At 38.6% G+C, this 21755-nt stretch overlaps 1 protein-coding gene across 1 annotated transcript in view; it reads right to left on the reverse strand.

Annotated features, from left to right (window-relative positions):
* The window catches only part of EPS8L2 (EPS8 signaling adaptor L2), an 89608-nt gene that overhangs the window by 56644 nt on the left and 11209 nt on the right, over positions 1–21755 (reverse strand). Inside the window, exons 2-3 of the mRNA XM_081323503.1 lie at positions 3403–3466; positions 1627–1682 (exon numbers count right to left, since the gene is read on the reverse strand). Coding sequence (XP_081179629.1) covers positions 1627–1682; positions 3403–3446 — 100 coding nt within the window. The 5' untranslated portion in view covers positions 3447–3466. The remainder of the gene's footprint in view (positions 1–1626; positions 1683–3402; positions 3467–21755) is intronic.

The following is a 21755-nucleotide window of genomic DNA, read 5'->3' on the forward strand; positions in this document are numbered from 1 at the left end:
ATTTTGAATCGGGAGACTCCTGATTCACAACTGAGTCTCTTGGGGCTCATCTACAGAGCAACAGCTATATGTTTTCCTCCCATCCTTGAGGCGGGAGGACAATATGCCAACAATATGTTCTCTCCACAGCCTATCTTTCATTGCACCTTAGCAATGAGCTGGCAGTGTCTACATATAGTTCAGTGCAAGGTAATTTTAGGACAGTTGGTGTGCTTTCCATCAAACATGTGCCACCAGCAAACGATACACAGAAGAAAACACCACAAGAGAGACTAGAGGATGCGAAGAGAGGGAAGATTAAGTTTGTGCATTACACACGCTAGAAGAATCCATCAAATTCCTGCAACCCGTGCATGTGGGGAGAGAGTTGAAAGTGCCAGATGTCAGGCACTAAAAGCCAGACTGGGTTGATAGAACAGAGATACAAATTGCTGCAATGAAAAAGGTTGGAAACATTTGCCTAGTTGCCCCAGCAAAAGACATGCTCCTGCAGAAGCAAAAGTAAGGAGTCTACTTATAAAGCCTGGTCAGACCAACTATCTGGAAGAAATTCAGTCTTACAAACTATACCAGGAGAAGTATATTAGCAGTGGGCTAATGCCTCCTTAAGTAACACCAGCTGCCTGCAATTATTGCAGGTTCGCATCCCACCAGGCTCAAGGTTGACTCAGTCTTCCATCCTTCCGAGGTAGGTAAAATGAGGACCCAGATTGTTGGGGGCAATTAAGCTGACTTTGTAATAATGCCACTTGGGGGGGGGGGGCGAAAGCCCTAATAAGCAGGCATATACATAGAATGAAGGCTATTGCTAAGCACATTAATTTGTCCTTTAAAATTGTAAGCCGCCCTGAGTCTTCGAAGAAGGGCGGGATATAAATGGGATTAAAAATAAAAAAAAGTCTGGCCATACTAACTCTCAACACAAGATCTGCTTAGAAAACCTTAAGAATTCATGGCACACTTTCTCCAAGAACCGCCCCCTAGAAGGCTAACACTTGCAAATTATTAGTTTTTTACATATTTAAAAAGTTTGATTAAACTAATTTTCTGGAAACTCTTTTTTATAATTCTTGTTGCTGTACATGACAGATTAAATTAGTCTTCTGCTACATGGTGTTGTTTTCCAGGCATCCTGCAACCAACAGAATTCCTAGCAAGCAAAGAGGCTTATACCAAATAAATCACAGATAGTTACATTAACTGCTTGCACTAGCAGGAGGAGCCAAGTGAGAGTGGCTGAACTGCACTTCATTCTGGAGAGCAGTACAAACTGCTCATTAACCTAGTGTACACATAGCAATGCAATATAAGTTTAATATAAGAATGTTATATTATTCCTTAAATTTCCCTGAGTTTCAGAAATAGTCATTGATGATTAGAGATTTTTAGAGATGGTTGTTCTTACTAGCCTGACCTTTGCAGTCCTGTGGATTAGGGGTTAATTGGCTGAATGACCCCATATCGAAAATAGAAAGGCAATTTTCTTCAAACAGTCAATAATTTTCTTTAAAATGCCAACAAATGGTCATTTTTCATCATTTTGTAAGTTACCTCTTGTTAGATACAAAGTTGGATCTAACCTTCCATCCTTGAACAAGCTTTATTAAGCATGAAATATGGACTTACCATATAAATCTTTTGCACTCATTTTGCCAGCACCATCTCCTTTACCCATGCTGCCACTGGAAAAAGAGAAAGCAGTAAGATGAAACAAGGGTACTTTAATTTGTCTTTGAGAAAATTCACCATTTGTTTCCACTGTGCTGATGACAGTTTAACTTCCTGCGCGGGAAAACAGGACATAGAATCCTAAGCAAGTTTTGGCGGCAAAGTCCTCCATTTTTTGCATATCATGAGATTAAAAACAGCATTTTTGATTTTTCTTTCCCGATTCTCACTCCTCAGATTGTAATTTGCTGGTTTCAAATAGAGCAAAGACTCTGCAACAGATCTGGCTCTTTGTCACTTACTATGTACTCATAGTTACCAACCTTTTTTAATGTTATTATAATGTATTTTCTATTTTTGTTTGCTTTTATTGTACACTGCCTAGAGTCAGGAATCAGGCGCTGTCTAAATTGAATACCTTACATTAAATTCCCTGCTGATGTCATAGTAAAAGAATAAAAGGGAACAAACAAGCCATTTCTCTTCAGGAGCTGTAATCCCTAAAGTGACATAAATCAGCCATAGTCTGGTTTCAGGCTACAGGACTTGCTGTGTCTTTCACTAGAGCCTCGAAGTCCCCATCCTGAACCTGAACCTGAAAAGAGGTCAAGGCATGTCTTCTGCAATTTAAGAACTCAGGACATGAAATAATACATTTAAGTTACAGGAAAGCAGATTGGATATTATATATATATATAAAATCCCAACAGAGTAGTTAACACTGGAACCAATTACTTAGAGAAGCACTGCACTCCCTTTTAGTGGATGAGTTGAAGCAGAGGCTAGGCCAGCATCGCTGGCTCAGGAATTCTTTTATTCCATGAGTCATAAAAGAGCCAAGGTTGTCTACCCCTGGGCTAGGCTGTCCTATGTGGGTATATTTTAATCTGGATTCCTCCACTGAATGGGGTGTTGACTATATTTATTTATTTGCTGCCCATCTCGCAGTCAAGGCTACTAAATGGTTCCTTCCAAATCTATGGTTCTACATACAAGAACTATTGAGGGGTTTGTATGCCAGAAGTGAATGGAGATTGCACTCCTTCCACACAGAATCCAATGCTCTCCACTCTCACACAAAGAGTTCCTCTCAGGAGAATGAAACATGTGCCACAAATAACATGACTTGCATAAGAATTTGTGTCAGTCGTCAGAAACAGGATTTGTGTCACAAATAATAATCATTTTGGCAGACATTTTGTTTCCTACAAATCCCATATTTAATTGTAAAATTTTAGAGCAGTGGTCTCCAAACTCTGAGCCACGGACCAGTAGCGGACCATGGCCCATTGGGGCTACGCAAGTGGCAGGTGAGCACAGGAAGTTTTATTTGTGCATGTGTGAGATTAGGTTGTGCACACTCAACCATCCCTTCCCCACCCCCCTGCCACCATTACTGCCAGTCTGTGGACCGAAAAAGGTTGGGAACACTGTTTTAGGGGACAGAAAAACAATTGAGTTGTTCCTATCATTATACAATGGGAATTAGAAATATAAACTGCACATAATCCAGAGACCCAGCAGGGGATTTCATGTCTACCCAATCTAGCCAGAAATTAAAAAGTAGAAATATTATTTACACAAGACACAATTCTACTTTTCAGCATCTGCAAACTTGCCCTCTACATATCCTCAGTGTACTTATGGTGACAATCCAGATTGTAGAACTCTGAACCTCTCCAGTTGCTTTCTCCTTCCCCCACAGTTTGTTTGTTTAAACATTAGATTCCTTACTTTGCAGAGCCAGGGTGGCTGCTTGTGGATCCTTTCTGGCTCATACTGCTTTCAGGATATTCACCTGCAACAGAACAACATGGATTACTTAAGAGGCTACCATGCTTACATTGTAATCATTGATTTGCTTAGTCATATAGCTTTTACCAAACAAATTATAACAGTGTAGTTGCAACGGGCTGGCAAAGGGATCAGGATGGTGCTCAGTCTAGACCAGGGGTAGGCAACCTTGGCTCTTTTATGACTCGTGGACTTCAACTCCCAGAATTCCTGAGCCAGCTCAGGAATTCTGGGAGTTGAAGTCCACGAGTCATAAAAGAGCCAAGGTTGCCTACCCCTGGTCTAGACTATGGTCACCATAAGACCTTCTCCCTTATGGTACCATTGTAGCCCTGTTGATTGCAAAAGGGAACATATTGTTCTTTCAAAGAAGGTGCCCACTGGGGGATTTAAAAGTGGAAAGGAAGATGAATTGCTAGGTTCACTGAGAGCAATGATTTAACAGGGCATCATCTATTCCTGTATTCAAAAAAGATTGAGGGGACCATGCTAACAATGGGCCAAGCAGGAAGTGTGGATCTGCCTGTAGACTTCCTCCACGCTCTAAGAAGCTCCTTCACAACAGCCTTGTGATCCTCTTGGGGATGCGGTGCATCTTTGATTAACCCTCTTTGCTGAGTGGTGAAGACTGATTTCTGCTTTTAATGTGTCTCTTGGGGCAGTTTTTTAAATTGCTGATCATTTCAATTCATTTTTAATATCCTTGGTTTTAACGAAATACCTTTTTATCCTGAACTGCCAAGAGATTGAATAGCCAGTAATGCATCAAATTTAATCCAACAAACCAACCAATAAATATACATTTAAATTAAATACATAACTGAATAACCGATTTGGAAGACGTTCAGTTGCAGATAAAATGCAAGCTAAAATTAATTTGCATATTGTACTACATTAAAACCCTCCTAACATTCAGAGTGTAAAAAAAATCAAAACTAGCTAATCTGTAATTTATGCCAAAGCCAGATGTTAAACTACCGCCGCCTGCAAAATACAACCAATGTCACTTTTAGAAGCTTATTAATGAATTCAGATTTGAGGGGGAAAAATTTCATGTTGGATTCAGTTAATTATTCCTTTTTAAAAAAACCCTACCCGAAACAATTTTTAAGCCATAAATATCAAATATGTTTTGAAATGCTGGATATCTTCTAGAGGTAAATCAGTTCACAACACAAATTAATACAGTAACATATAATATAAAGGAAAGTATATTCCAAAAAACCCAAAGCCCCCATTCTTTCTACTTTTAGAATTTCTTTCTGACGGAATAGAAACTATCACCTGCAAATTCTTCAGGGTGGCCATTTATATATATATATATATATATATATATATATATATATATATATATATATATATATATATATATATATATATATATATATATATATATATATATATATATATATATATATATATATATATATATATATATATATATATATATATATAAAAATGATCTCCTTATCATTACAATGAAACCTATTTTTAAAGCATAAACTCCTGATTTACAGTGGGATAGAAGAGTGTTGAATTTTTAAAAATCCTGTTTGCTTTTGATTGTGTGTGTGAGACATTCTCTTTCTCCTAAAGTTCCATATTTTATCTCTATCTTTCCTTAACTACCCGTATCAATCTATTTTTATGATCTGTGTCATAGTTCTTCCGAATCTCCATGTGGGTCTTTGTGTTCAGACTGTTTGCAGCTCTTCAGCTTTTCATCTCCCTCCTTTCCTTCCTTTTTTAATTCACTCTATTCTCAATGAAGGAGAATATTTGCAGCTCAGGGTTAAAATGAGGGGTCCGTGGTGCTCTCTGAACTAGACTATTTTCTTGCAGACATTTCATTAGCCTAACTAGGCAACATCATCAGTGCTACTAGTTTGGGTAATGAACCGTCTGCCAGAAAACAGTCTAGCTCAGGGAGCACCAAGGGACTACTCCCTCTATTCTTCCCATCATTCTTTTTTTAAAAAAATCTTATTTTCTTTCCGATACTTATCATTTCCTGGAGTGAATTAAGTCCTTGTCATTGTTTGAATAGGTCTGAGATGGTGTGTTTACTGTTCACTGGATATGCTAATTCCTTTTATCGGAATGCAGTTAAATAAAATATCTCAAACATTTTTATTAAAGGTTGGGGAGGAAGCACATATTAATAATTCCCAGAAGAGGTTAATCTTGCCCATCAACCATGTCAAAAACCTGCCTGGCCAGAATAACTACTATTCATAGAACAGTAAACTTTTCAATTTTTTAAAGCAGCTTTTGAACATTTTTGTTGTTAATTGGAATAGGACTCTCTCTGCACTGGTTCATGACATCTTCTGTACAGGCTCTTTGATGGACTATTTGCAAATGGCTATTGATTTTTCTTCAGCCCTCATATTTCTGCCTTAAAAGAAATACATGGGGGATATTTCAAAACTTTACTGTAGTGAAACTCTTTAAATTATCTGGCTGAAATTTTGTAGGCTAATATATCACTGTTTTTTTTCCCTTCCCATTCTGCCAAAAATTGAAGCAGACATCATACCATTCCATTACAATTTATAATTATTTACCAAATCTCAGTTCTCAAAATAATGCACATGGAATATTGTTAGAGTCTGAATTTCAAATGCAAACCAAATCTGAAACAGAAATCAAATCTTACCTAGTACTAATAACCCTACTTATTCATATTTTATCTATGTGTATCTATAAACACAAAGTAAAATCACAGTAATAAGTGACAATAAAAAAACTGAATCAGTTCAGGATTTTATTTATTTTTCTTGACTTACTCAAAGAGGAGGCACTAAACCTCAAAATAAACTAGAACAACTTTCGGTTGCATTGCAATGACTAACATAAAGAAGATCTGAAAAAACAAGACTATTCTTAATACCAAATACAGAATAGTCAAAGCTATAGTTTTCCTATAAATTATATATATTTGTGACAGATGGACAATAAAAAGCAGAAGAAAACTAAACTCCTTATGAGCTTGAAAACAGGTACTATGTACAGCTTGGAGAACAAAAGTAAACGATCAAGCACATTTTAGATTGCATCAATCCAGACTGGAATATAAGCTGCTTTATTTTGGTCATATCATGTAATCAAATTCATCAAAAGATCAATCATGCTTGGAATGGTTGAAGATGCTAAAAAACAAGGCTAGTAAAGAATATGTTGGATTGATGCCATCAAGCAAAATACAGGTTTAAACTTGAAAACATTAAACAAAGTTGTAAAACATGAGAAAGAATGGAGGCAGCCAATATATTAAGTCTCTGAAAGTTGGATGTGGGTGAACAGACAGAAGACAGCAAAACACAGAATAAACCACAAATGCTCGCTCCCCATACAAATCTTATTGTATATTAATGGGTTTAGATAAGATAGATTAATTGGTTTAGACAGCATTATTGCATCGTATTTGCCTTTCTCTTTGTTTTTATTTCACAAATCTATTTGATGCATGGGACACAGTTGCTTCACACTATAAAATGAAGCATAGTTGCTAACATGAATTAGTAAACTAGTTCTCTCTTTTACTTTTACAACTGAATAACCTTTCCTACAACATTTCCCTTCAAAGCTACCCATTTCCAGACATCTCAGTCGGTCATACTGTGTGGCATCCTTTGCAGTGAGGGACATATAGGAGACAAATTGCATCGTGTTTTGGATTGCTTTATTTACACACAATGAATTTCCAATCTTTGAATCTCTTCCTACTGGAAATTGTATACAGCATATGTGTAGAAAATTGTAACTAAAAAAATATTGTGCAAAAGATTGGCTGTAGCTGCCTAATAAATAAACTGCACATGATATTAAAATCCATTGAATGGGAAATGGTAACCCACACGAAGACTTTCTTTTTCAAAATTAACTAGCCATTACAATGCTAGTGGAAACTTTAACTGATCTATTGTATGAGATTCAAATATATTTGGTTATACAAAAGTTCGGAAGCATACTTTGTTTTTAACTGATACACACATACCTTGTAGCTAGCATACATTTTGAAAAAATGTTCCCTTCTATCTGTGGAAGATGGGAGGAACTTCTAAAATACTAGCTGAAGCTGGAAATGTCTGTTTCTGAGAAAAGCAGCTACTGATAAGGTTGTATTCCCTATCTCTTATCCATCTTACTTGGTTAGGTGGGCCCATGTTTAAAGACAGGAGGCTGCTGCTACCACGGTAATCTGATCCTTAGAAAGCACCACATTTATTTACTGAAAACAGTGGTCTTTCACTTGCCATTGTTGGGTATACACAGACATTTAGTTAATTTATACAAAATCCACCATTCAGGGAAATATTTATGTGACCTTAGAGCAGACACGTCAAACTCACGATGTCATGTGACGTCGTGCAACGTATCGGGACTGTTTTGCCATTGCCAGCAATGGGGTGGGCGCGGCTTCCGCGTGATGCATCTGGCCCGCGGGCTGGCAGTTTGACATCCCTGCCTTAGAGCAACAAAAAGGAACTTGCATATCATTCAAACAAAGAGGGTGGGTTTGTTACAAACCAAAAACTGGTAGAACTTGATCTTGAACAAGAATAGTTCACATTCCTGACATTTTGCAGAAATTAAATATAATGGAGTTCACAAGATTAATCTAAAGTAACCTGCAAGTCAGATACAATGGGTGTGCCACAAAAAAAACCTAAGCATGGTGGAAGACATCATATCGGCAATAAAGAAATGATAATAAACAACCTTATTAAAGGCACTTCCTGTTATTTTTAATCCCTTTCAAAACCTTTGCCATCTGGCAGCTATATTAGCTGGGAAATATGGTTTAGTAATGGAACACAACTGAGGGCGCACCAAATTTGGAAAAGGTGCAGTAACCATAAATAAGCAAATAAGAAAACCTCAACAGGATCTCTTCAAGCGCTTCTCCTTGCAGCAATAATTATAAGTTCCCGGGAAACTGAAAAGTAACATGCCATGGAACCATTCTTGTTTAATATTTGTCCCCAGCTAGTAGTTCCTGGAAGATATTCTCTGCAATTCTGGATTTGCCAACAAATGCAATGGTATGTAGAACGGCCTTAGGACACTGGGCGAAGAGATGCTGCCTAGGAAACGGTCATATAAGAGGTAGTGTAGCTCACAGCTGCATAGTGGGCAGAGCAAGAAGCTCAGGAGGGACCCTCCCTTAGTTATGGGGCTGTAAAGGTGATGCTGGGAGAATTGTACTTTCAGACTTGCAAGACTCTGTTAATGTGGCTTTACGATAATAAAATAAAATAATCTTATTGCACTGTGTTACCTGCCTGCTTTACCTAGTAAGGCTGACATCAATCGGCTGCAAGAAATTATAGGGATGCCAATCCTGTTGTTTGTTTCTTTGTTTTCCCAAGAGTGGGATGCTGTAAGGTTATTTGCTACTTGGTTTAGAATGCTGCGTCTTAATGATGTATTTAAAACATACCCAAATATCTTTAATATCATTAATAGATTAGACTTATTCTATCAGACAAAATTCAAAGAACAAGTATAAATTGGGCTTCCCTTGTTTCTTTCGCCAGTATGCTCAGTCATATGGCGTTCATGAATGGATGCAGCATGTCCTTCACAAATGAAGACAGAAAGCCAGCAAGATCTCTTCCATATGGCCAGAGTTTCTCTTTGCAAAACAGTTGATAGCTGATCCACAGTTCAGCAGCGGACCTTGACACGTGGCAGAAACCAATTAGGTGACCAACAGGAGAACACACTAACTGGCATCAGATAGCTTCCTTATCCATGTCCAATGAGTCATGATTCCATGTTGCAAGAAAGAGGATACTTGGTGATTCTAAAGAACCTAAGCAATTGCTATGAAGTACAGTTGCCAAACAAAAAGTGCTTTTACTCTGCTGAATTTTGGGCCATGTCCAGCCACAGGGATGAAAGCTGTGGGGAGGAGAGAGGGCCAATGAGGTGAGACATAAGGTGAGGTGAGAATTCTCACCAAAGGGAAAAACAGGCTGCCTCACAGCTTGACGGGGCATTCGTTGTTTTTGGCTGCAAAGTAGCTCCAGGATGTTTCTCTTGCACTGCAGCTGATGAAGAAGTAAACAGACTCATCTGCCAGAAGAAGCACCAACGTGGGATGATGAGAGGAGAGCAGAAATTCTGTACATGGAGTTGCCCTGAGTTGGTGTTTAGTCGAGCAAAAAGTAAACTCATATAGTCCAGCAAGCCAAACAAACAAAAACTGAAAATTGCTCCTTTTCAAACATTTAATTTGAAAAGGATGTATTTTTGACAGCACATCCCAAGACACACACCTATCCAATGGTAAGGCTTTGCATTTTAATAACGTTTACTTGAAAACAAGTGTTTATAAAAAAAATAGATACTGAATTTGGTAGATGGCAATTACTTTTGCAATGTAATCAGATACTACCAGATGCATTTTAATTCAATCAGACTTACACCAAATGAATACAAGATTGTAGCCCATAAGCGAAGCTCAGTAAGAACTCCATTCAAGTTTCATAAGCAACCTGGGTTAGGACGCTGAGCTTGTCGATTAGAAGGTCGGCAGTTTGGCGGGTCGAATCCCGAGTGCCGCGTAGCAGAGTGAGCGCCTGCTACTCGTCCTAGCTTCTGCCAACCTAGCAGTTCGAAAGCACGTAAAAAATGCAAGTAGAAAAATAGGGACCACTACGGTGGGAAGGTAACAGCGTTCCGTGCGCCTTTGGCGTCTAGTCATGCCGGCCACATGACCACGGAGACGTCCTCGGATGAGCGCTGGCTCTTCGGCTTTGAAACGGAGATGAGCACCAGCCCCTAGAGTCGGAAACGACTAGCACGCATGTGCGGGGGAACCTTTACCTTTACTAATTCTCATATTGCAGGATCCAATTTGAGAGAAGTTCCCTGAAGATAGACTTCAGCACAAATCCAAAAGCTCAGAAACAAAACCTGTGGTCCCGATGAATGACCCAGATTGGATCCTGCAACATTATCCTGGGACACGAATATATTCGCCTTCATTCGGTCCTTCCACCAACAGAAAGAGTCATTCATTCACTGAAGGGAATCACTTTTCAGAAACTGACTATGAAGTACTTTTTGATTCCTGCAAGCAAGGCTTAGTTTCCAAGGAAGAAAATGGAGAGTTGTACCTTCTCATGAGTTTGGTAATTCAGCGCTATAAAGGAGAGCAGTCTAAAAAAGGAAGTACCTTATATTGGTAAATATTGTTTTTTTTGGAAGGCTGTTGTAGAAAAAGTACACAAACATCTTCATATAAAAGCTCACTGTAACTCTCTGGGATGAAAGGGTTTTATTGAAGAAATACCTAACGGAAATTGTGCTATAGCATTCATTATTGCTTTTGGCTTTGGAAAAAAACATGTTTCCCAGTCTGGCTGAAAATAAAGCAAAGAGAGCTAAGAAAAATAATTTCATATTTTTTCCTCATACCCAATTTAATATGGATTTGAATACTGGATTTTATTTAAGAATTACAAATGAGGGAAAGAAATGGAGTAAAAAAGTAAAAAAGAAAAACAAAACTTTTCTTCAGTTGACCTAAAAACCCAAAACGCATTTGGCTTCTTCTTGATAGCCATTATCACAACATTAATCATACATTATTGCTGCTACTTAAAAAAAAATACTAGGTTTGTTCAGTGAATCCTATTTTCACCCATACTCATTGGGTTTGCACACATAATCAAATTTAAATTCAGAATTTCTTGGAGAATTCCTAACCCTATGAATTTGAAATTTGTTGCTGTAGGTGAATAATTTTAACACCAGGAAGTATGCTAATTAAATAGGTATGCAGAAAAATTCCTTGCAGAACAACTGTTAAGTATTTATTCAAAAATGTCCTATACTGCAACACCCCCCAACCTTTTGGGCACCAGGGACTAATTCTGTGGAGAAAGGTTTTTCTGCAGACCAAGATGGGGGTGGGGGCGCATGGTTTTGTGTACTGCCTGCATCCCACAGATGGGGCTTCGCTTGTTTACATGGCCTGGTTGTTCGCATGTTGTGGACTACTGTCTGTCCACGGACCAGGGCTTGGAGACCCCTGGTATACTGTACTGCCTGAGACTTAGCCACTGAATGTAAGCATTTGTAATTTCAGGATCATTTTGTAAGAGCTTGCCCCACTGCTAAATTAAAATGTTATCTATCCATCTTAGTAGAAAATGGCTAGTCTCTATTTTCCATTTATATTCTCTATTTTGGCTTTCGGCCAAAACTTTGTGCCCCAATTTCCCATACACAGGGCAGATAAGCCAAGCAATTGGAGAAATCCTCTGGCTTTGGTGTCTTCCCACCTTCTGAATAACACTTCCCACCTTCTGAATAATGGCCTGAAGGAAATGATCTACCAGTCAGGACAATGATGGAGGAGGGGATAAGTTTCAACAGGTGGCTGACAGGCCTCTCCTTTGACCCTGTGTGGATGAAAGCAGGAAAGCATATCTGTCAAAACTGGAAAGTGGTGTCATCAACTGAAAGAACCAGTTCCCTCAGCTGTCTGGAGGGCTGGTCTTGATAGCAGGTACTTGATACTTCCAGAACAGTGTTAAACCTATATAAAAGCAAGCTTGCTGCTAGCTTTGGAGAAAACAACTCCTCTGCTTGAGTTTCCTTTTTCTTAGGTAAAGGTAAAGGTTCCCCCACACATGCGTGCTAGTTGTTTCCAACTCTAGGGGCCAGTGCTCATCTCCGTTTCAAAGCCGAAGAGCCAGCACTTGTCCGAGGACGTCTCCGTGGTCATGTGGCCGGCATGACTAGACGCCAAAGGCGCACAGAACGCTGTTACCTTCCCACCAGAGTGGTCCCTATTTTTCTACTTGCATTTTTACGTGCTTTCGAACTGCTAGGTTGGCAGAAGCTGGGACGAGTAACAGGGGCTCACTCTGTTACACGGCACTCGGGATTCGACCTACCAAACTGCCGACCTTCTGTTTGACAAGCTTAGTGTCCTAACCCACTGAGCCACCACGTCCCTCTCCTTTTTCTTAGCCACTCAATTATCAGGTGGACTGAAGGATGCTGCTAAGAACTGATACAGCTGGCAGCTCTACCTAGCTCTTTCCATCCAGAAGGCAAAAAAAGAATGGCAGCAGGCAAAAAGGCCCAGGATCCAAGGAGAAGGATAGTGCCATCACTCCATCACATCAACCTAAAGTGGCAATAGAACCAATCTGCTCTACCCTTTATGGGCCATCTGACTGGGCCACCATCAGAACAGTGGGTGAAACATATTGGATTTTAAGCACTGCTATGCACTGCTGTCAGTTTTAGAGGAAATATCACTACAAACCTCAAATAGCTAAAGTTGACTTAAGCTTGTCTCACTGATGGGATAAGGATGAGGTGAAACCAACATCATGGACTCAGCTAAAGTAAAAAAGTTGTCAAGACATGCTCTTACTATAATTAGATGCAAGAGTGGGAAGGCACTTAATATTTTTTCTCTTTATTCTCCAGTCGTGACCCATGAGCTTTATCCAAATGGTCTACAGAAAGATTAGAGCTCATCATACTGGGCTAAACATATGACATATTAGGTCTAATAATATTTTGCTCTACTGGGCAGGCTCAGCAATCACATTTGAAATAGATGATTATAGTTGAATCTCTAACTCCCTCAATATTTTCATATAATAGATATTTTGAAAAAGGTCTCAGAACTAAAACTAGCCCACAAGCTCGGAGAATGAACCTTCACCCTCATCCTACACCCGAGCTACAGGTATTCGCCACTATTGCAAATTAAAACTTTTTTCACTTAAGCAAAGAAAGACAATCAAATACTAGCTGTAGAGAACAGTGCAGAATTTATTATGCCTGACTGTAATATGGGTAAGTCCAATTGTTTTTATATGTGAATATATGTGAATATTTTATATGTGAATATATGTGAATATTTTATATGTGAATATTCAACTTTATGTCTACACATTGCAAAATTAAATGTACTTCTGAGGGAAATGTTAAAAGAAATTTAGGAGGAAAAAGCTGCCTTGAAGCTGCAAAGAATAGAAAGAATCTGAAGAATCTGTAGTCCTTCACCTAGAAGAAAAGTCCTCAAATGCCCTTTCTCAACTGGTAAAAACAGCAAATCAATTTGAATATATAGAATTTAGTTCCTTCATATCATTAGGCCCATCCCTCTTTCCATGTTTGTGTAACTAGAAAAAGAGTTCTTGGGGAGTGACTGTGGTGCATTCCATGTTGCTAATTCTGAAGTTTGGTTAACTCTCATCCAACCACACCTCAGTCTAAACCAGTGTTTCTCCTACTGGCTGAGAAATTCTGGAAGTTGAAGTTCACATATCCTAGCCCTGCTAAGGCTGAGAGACCCTCTCTAAGGATACACCTTGGATTCCAAGGCTAATTCTATAGCAATCAGTAAACAGTTAGGCACCACAATGCTCACAGTAACAGAGAAACTCCACACAAAAAGCACGCAAAACATTTATTTAGACAAAACACCAATTAAAAGGGTGAACCTCTCGTTAACAAGAATGAAGGTATCACAAATGAAATCTCACAAATGATGCTCGGGGAACCGGGGGGGGGGAGAGGCAGGTGTAACACAAGCGAAGAAAGAGTTTACTGTACTGCAGATGCAAACATGCATTAAAAAGGAAATTAATGCAGACGAATATTCTTGAGTTATGACCATCTTGCTGAGCACTCAAGCAATGTACTACAGTCAGCACATTCCTGGTCTCCTAGTTTTCATGGAATGATTTTAAGCTATTCAAGCTTTATATTTACATAAAACAATTTGAGGAGCTATCCTTGCTGTACAATGTTATATTACTTGAGTTACTGCAGGTACTTTAGCTAATTTGTTTAAAAAAATAAACCTGGTCACTGTGTGAATGAAAATATTACCTTTGGTGGTAGCTTTATCTCTATCCTTGCTAAGTTTATAAATATTAATGAAAAGTTGTATGTGTTTCCTTGTAGTCATAAAGGCATTCATTTTTTTGGACTGTCATCACTAATTTCCCAAATTACATGTCAAACTTCTATCAGAGAGTATAGTTACTCTACAAGGAGTATAGCAATTTCACATAGCATGTGAAATTGTAGGGTATTTTTCCTTCCAGGAAAATATTTTGTTTCTAGGACCAGGAAATGTATATTGTATACTGTGCACCGTATACTGTAATGGGAAAGCTACAACCCCTTTTCAACTGACATTTTCTGACAGATTTTTAATGATGATCTGGCAAAAAGTCACAATAGTTTGCTGTTTGAAATATAATTATATTTTGACAAACTGCTTTTTCAGAGGAAATACAAAAAAATAATAAAGTCTATTTTGCTTTATCAAACAGCATTGTCAGGAAAACAATCACATAAAAGCCCTTGGAATCTTCTCTTTTGGAGGGCTTTTTTCTCTAGACTGTTGTAAAATTGTGATTGATCATTTGCAAAACCATTTGCCTGGAAGTGGGTTCTAAGTTAGGGAAGAAAAGGGAAGGGTAACAAGATTTGTCCCGACTCCAGAGCAAAAGATACAATTTGCTTTTATTCTGTTCACACACTCTTTCATCACTAGCCAATTTCTCCTTTCTTAGCTTTCTTCTACCTGTACAAATTAATGGAGGGGAGGGGGTTCAGCTGCAACATTATTTCCCAAGCTGGTATCTTCCAAATGATTTGATTTGAACTTACAGTACAGTACTTAACATCTCTGGGCAATGTGGATCTGCTGACTGAGGGCGATAGAAATTGTTGTGCAGATCCTGGATGAAGATTGGTCTGAGCAATTCATAATGCAGCATCAAATTTCTGTCATAATAGTTGAAACCATAATAGCAAATCACACTTTTTTAAAAAAAAAAATTACAAGATTGCTCGGTAGTCTCTTCCAGATTTATTGAAGAAACTCCAACAATGCTTGGAGCACCAAACTTTTATCACTGTGTCATCTTCCTGTCTCCTGAATGCAAAGCCCCTGAATTTTACTTGTTTCAAAGTACATCTTTCTTTAAAAAAAATGGCTTAGTTACATTAATTGAGACAACTGATACCACAGTGGCATAAAATTAGAGTATAGCAGGCTTCTCAGTGGAAAAGCTTTTATTGCTGTAAATCTGCTTTAAAGTTGAATTTGCTACACATTTTTTTAAAAAGTTCCAAAACTGTTAAATAGAATATTTATTGCTTTTGTCCCGAAACTAGACATTTATTTTAGATATTGGACACAAAATGATCTCCTGGTCTTTCCAGCAAAAAATAGCTCTGTTTATCACAAGTTTTCATTTCCACAACAGAAATTAATGCAAAGGTGTACAACTTCTATCAGCCTCAAGAGTACCTTCTGTGCCATCCTAACAGCTGTACGCCAAAAGTGATAATGTTCTTACCATACAGCATAAAACATTATTTATGGCACAGTGTGATGCAGGGACCTTGCCAACTATGCTTTATTCAGCAAACTATGATTAAAAACAATGATTTATTGGGACATGCAAACCAGGTTATCAACAAGCAATGGGAAAAAATATTTGACATACAGTTCAGTACATCTAAAATTCATAAGATACATGTTTACGAGGCAATGCTTTTTTCCTTCCTTTTTTTTCATAAAATAACCTGAAAAAGGGAATTTAATCAAAAAGTAAAAAGGAGAGGAAAATTTTCATGTGCAATAGAAAAATATTTTAAACTACAGCATTTTGGAAATCAATATATGTTCAAAGTATATTTAAAGAGAGACATCATATTATATGGTAATGCAACCAGCAAAATGAAATCTTTCAGTTTAATAATAATATACACTCAGTGCCAAACTAGGCTAAGTATAGCTTTACCCATTCTTTCCTAATATGAAGAAAGTATGTCCACAATTCTTTGCAAAAGCCACATTGACTGGGAAACTCCAGGAAGTGAAGTCTACACCTTTGAGGATATCCATGTTAGGGAAAGCTACTGTTACACATCCCACATTCCTAGTCTGGTCATTTGAAGAAGGATTTTTCAAAATCAGGCTGAGCTTTTTAAATCTTTTGCCCCCAGAGGTTTTCCTCTTCTTCATGCATTTTAATGGACACCCTTTAAAAAGGAAGCACAAAACATTCACATATCACTTGCCAAAGCAAAACAGAAGTATGATAACCCTTGTTCTAAGCCATAACCAGAGAAAAACCTAGGAGCTCATGCAAAGGAAGAGTGAGGCCTGGGAAGTTTTTTTAAAAAAATATATGAAACATGCAGTCAGGCTGGAATAACCCACCCAGAGAAGTCACAGAAACATTTAATGACTATTAAACATTGTTTTTTTTTAAAAGAAGGGTGTAGTTGTATCTAGCCTCACTTCCTTGCTTCCCCACCCACAGCCTTTGGTGGTACTGTGCAGCTCCTGGAAAAGAAAAAGAAATGGTATGGTGTGTAAATTTCCGGTCTTTTAAACTGAAGGGACAGAGATTGTGTTAGAAACAATGAACTTATGTGTGTCTAGTAGCCTAAATATAAATAAACACTGCCAAATTTGCAAGAGTGAAAAAGTAGAAAACTGCCTCTCTCTCTCTCTCTCTCTCTTTTTTTTTTTGCTATAATCAAGGCCATCGATATCCCTCAGAAATGTAGGATTGTCCCGCGGAACCTTGTCGAACCTTTAAAAATATATAATTTTTAATCTGTCAGCAAAGTATTAAATAAATGACAAGCATAATTATGTATAATCACACATATATTACAATTATATTTCAGTTTCATTTAATGTAAATCAAATCAAGTTTCATTTATGAGGTACAGTCCACAGCATACTTCTCAAAGGTCAAGCGTCTAGAAAAAAGATTCGTTCCTCTCATTAAGTTGAATCATATTTTTTTAATCCAGAAACAGAAGCAGCGTGTATTCCTGTAAGGACTTTTTCATCTACAAAGAGATCTTTCTTTTCTCCTTAAGATCCCTTCTGTAAGGTAAACTGCCCCTGTTAAAATAAAAACTGTTTGTGGAAATCACACAAAAACTAGGAGCCATGTTATTATCTGTTCCTAACAAATATTTTACCTTTCATCAAAGACATTAGTCAGATTTAACTAAGTCAATTATAATGAAGAACATGTGAGGAATTCCTTCCGCTCATTTGGGTTGATAAAAACATTCGGTATTGTGAGAATTTCTGGATGGTCTCACTGAATAGTTGCCCAGGATCAGGAATTCACTATCAAGGGCCAATCGTGAGATATTCATTTCCCATAGATAAACTGGTAACACTAAAACAACAAGAAAAAACCCTACTCAAAACTAAGTACAGGCGGGGGATAGGTCTGTGATGCAAAACATAGGAACATCTTCTGAATCTGCAATATTCTACTCATTCCACAGAAGACAAACTCGAAAACCTAGACACAGGAGATGGCAGTCTAAGCCAGGGCTTTTCAACCAGTGGTATGGGTACCACCTGTGATACATTGGCACCTGGCAGGTGGGACGCGACCATCCTAGAAAAGTGGTAGCAGGGGAGGGGAATGAGCTGAACCGGTGGCAGCACCGCACAAGCCTGAGCGAGAGATGGCTGGTGCTGCAGGGCTGTCAGGGCTCAGAGAAAGCGCCAGGATCAGCGCTTCTTCAGGGCTGTCAGGGCTCAGTGGAAGTGCCAGGATCAGCGCCAGGCTCCAGCTGGAGCTCGGCGCTGATCCTGGTGCTTCTGTTGAGCCCAGAAGCGCCGATCAGCTGGAATCTTGCAGCATCTCCAGGGTCTTGTGATTTACATTCAGATGTTTGGCAACTGATTCATATTTATGACGGTCACAGTGTCCCAGGGTCATGTGAAGTGACCAAAACCTGCTGCAACCACCCAGCAGACGGGGGGAATAAAAACCACAGTCCTGCTTGGCTGTAGCTTGGGGGGCACTTTTTTCAGTGCCACTGTAACTTCGAACAGTCACTAAGCGAACTGTTGTAAGTCGAGGACTACCTGTACTTCATCACTTTTTTCCTTTTTTTTTTTTGGTCATCAAGTTTTTGACACCTTGCTAGGCGACTGGTGGTACTTGGATGTTGCCATATCCTAAAAGTGTTACAATGGGTGAAAAGGTTGAAAAGCCCTGGTCTAAGCCCCAAAACGTCACTATATGTTAAAAATGCCCATCTCCCAGAAGGCAAGCTGGTGGTGCTCAAAGGAGCACATAAGTTCAGGAGAAACAACTTATCCATAGCTAAAGCAAGCAAGCAAAAATCTGTAGCCATCTCTTTACCAGACCTTTTTCCCAGTATCTAGTGCCTATCAAATTAGAATAAAGACGCTAACATACATATCCTCAAAGGCAAGTGCAAACATTCTCAAAGACAAGCTTGTTACTGTAGTTTACGCCTCGGAAAATAATATTCTCTTCCGTTTCTTCTCCACCCTCACTCCTTGCTTGCTAGGCCTTCAGTTTATGTTTATTTTAATTTTAATTTAATTTTAATTTAATTTATTAATATTTCTATACCGCCCTTCTCCCGGAGGACTCAGGGCGGTGTACAGGGCAAGAATAAAACACAGAAATTTACAAAAACTAAAAGATAATTAAATGCATGCCCGATTAAAATACAATTGATACATAGTAAAAACCCCAATAAAAATGATAAAAAACCCCCACCAATCCCCCCTCAGGCCAGGCCGGCTTGCTCGAACAAGTATGTTTTCAGATCGCGGCGATTTTCCCCATCAGGCTGAATAGTCTTTAACATGAAGCCCTGCAGCCAGTCATAAATTTTATTTTTTGTAAACTAGTCTGCTGCTTATGCAGGGCATACAGAGATTTTAGGAAACTAAAATCAGTTTGAAAGCTGCACTTTTTCTTTTACAATGCTGGCCTCCCTCTTTCAAAAGAAAGCCGTTGCATATTACATAATCTGGCAAAGCCTAATTTTATTACACTAATGGCTCAAAGATGTAAGCATTAGTTATTTATATTTATACTAATAGCTGTGTATTTAATATCCAATTAACAATTATAATATTAATGTCCCTTTCATAGACATTCAGTTTATGGAGGATTTTCAAGCCACTGATGGAAAGAGAAAGGAAGCAGAGTCGTTCATTATTCTTTTGTTTACATTTTCTCCCTAAATTTAAGAACATTTTTTTTCACAGGACTAAAGTGTCTGCAAAGAGAGAAAACATTATTAAATGTGATGTGGTTCTCCTTGGCGGGGAGATTCAGCAAAAGGAATTGTATTTATAAGACATTCCCACAGGAAAAGAAAGATGGTGAGCCACTGCATTCATAGATGGGGAACAATGGTCCATTTATGACTTGTGGACTTCAACATGGCTGACTCAGGAATTCTGGGAGTTGAAGTCCACAAATCATAAAAGGGCCATAGTTCCCCAACTGTGCTCTAGACCACGGTTGTCAAACTCGCCGCCTCACATGACATGTCATGATTTTTTTTCGCATTGTCAGATGGGTGCAGCCTCCACATGATGAAACCGGCCCGCAGGCTGGCAGTTTGACATCCCTGCTCTAGACCATACCTTTGCCTTATCAGGGAACTCAACCGCATCAGGTGCTCTATGCCACAGTTCTTTACAGAGGATCCTAATTTTAATCTCTGACCTCTCCAGGTAATACTGACAAAACATTTGCCTAAAGAGCAGTTGCCAATCAAAACCAGCAGAACTGAACTAGGTGGTCCAATGCTTTTAGCTTGGTATATAAAAGGTGAAGTCTGTTTCTAAGTTAACATCTGGTGGCTAGACACACCCATCAGTGTGAGGTGCCAGAAACCAGGAGCCAGGATACAGTTCAGAAAGCACTGTGAGTTTATTCTATTCAACCTATACACAAAAATCTGATTTACTGATGGTCAAGGCAAATTGATGGTAGGTAAAAGTCAATAGACTTCAAGTGGGGCTGGCTTTGGTATCTTGAGAGTGTAGGTACTCCAGACTCCATATGCATTTATACTCTCCCTCAGGTTCAGCCTGGTCCTCTCCTATAATTGGTTTTCTATTACACAGTACCTGAAGATCTGAATTTCAGGAACATGGGTTCAGGTTTGGGTTTAATGCCAAAATAAACAAGTTAGTCTTCCGAACTCTAAAGAGAGTGGGTGCTTTTGGGAGATGTGAAAATACAATTTAAAAAGATATTCAATTTCTTATATTTTAAAATCCTAAAAACTAAAAGTTACATATTTTAGAAGTTATCAAAATATTTTACTTATTATCTTCACAATAACAATTAAAATGGAATGTAAGACACCAAACATTAAGCAGCAATACTTACAAATTCTGTCCTTAAGTCAAACAAATATTTAATTGCCCTGAATCTCTAGGCTAGGGGTGTCAAACTGCCAGCCCATGGGCTGGATGCGTCACGACAAAACCGCGCCCACCCCATTGCCGGCAATGGGGAAAAAGCTCCGATACGTCACGTGATGTCGCTAGTTTGACATGCCTGTTCTAGTCTTTCAATTTCAACTGGTGGGAATTGAATTTCACTGTAGTTACATAATGATAACCAGATGTCCTGGCCAAGTAAAAACAATCCATGGGTGGAGACTTGGATTGCACAGGAGGATCACCTCTGGACTACCATAATGTCACAAGTTAAAACATCAGAAAGCAGAAGCCTTTAGGCAGTTTGTTTGGGTTTTGTTAAATTGTATATCATGAGCCAACAAACTAGATTCCTCCTATATGTGCCAAGCTAATCCCCTACAGCAAGGTTGTCACTTGTTAGGTTTTAACAGCTACTGCTTGATAAGAGCTCAATATTACGAACTGCTCAATAAGAGCTCAATATTACAATCTGCCCCAAATTCTGAATAGGAACAACACTGTGCAAACGAGATGGTGAAGCCAGAGATACACACGGTAACAGCCTTGCAGAATTTGCAGATGCATTTCTCAACTATTCTCTTTATGATGTTACTTCAACAATTATTTTTATCACATTTAATTTCTTCACAACCTGCTTCAGTTGGAAAACTGGAATCCTGTGGAATTATGGATTTCAACAGGTCCAGTCGGCACAGCCTATGGAGAGGACTCCTGAGAACTGAAATTCAATGTCATCTGGGTCTGTACTGGCAGATCATAGCTTTCTCATCCTTGAACTAAAGTTTTTAATTAAGAAGCAAATGTGGCTTGGTCTCCCTCTTCTGATGTTGAGAACATGAAGTGAAAATAATTGTATTCCCAGGGCAATTACAATTAAAATTCTATTCATAGGACAATTGCAGTTCCCACTAGGGGAATATATAGGTATCACTAAGCATGACCATCATTCTTCAGAACATTGTTATAGGACCCAGCTGTGTTATCAGACTGCTTGTTTTTGAACAGCATACAGAAT

This window comes from Vipera berus (genome assembly GCF_964194415.1).
Source record: "Vipera berus genome assembly, chromosome: 1".
NCBI lineage: Eukaryota > Metazoa > Chordata > Lepidosauria > Squamata > Viperidae > Vipera > Vipera berus.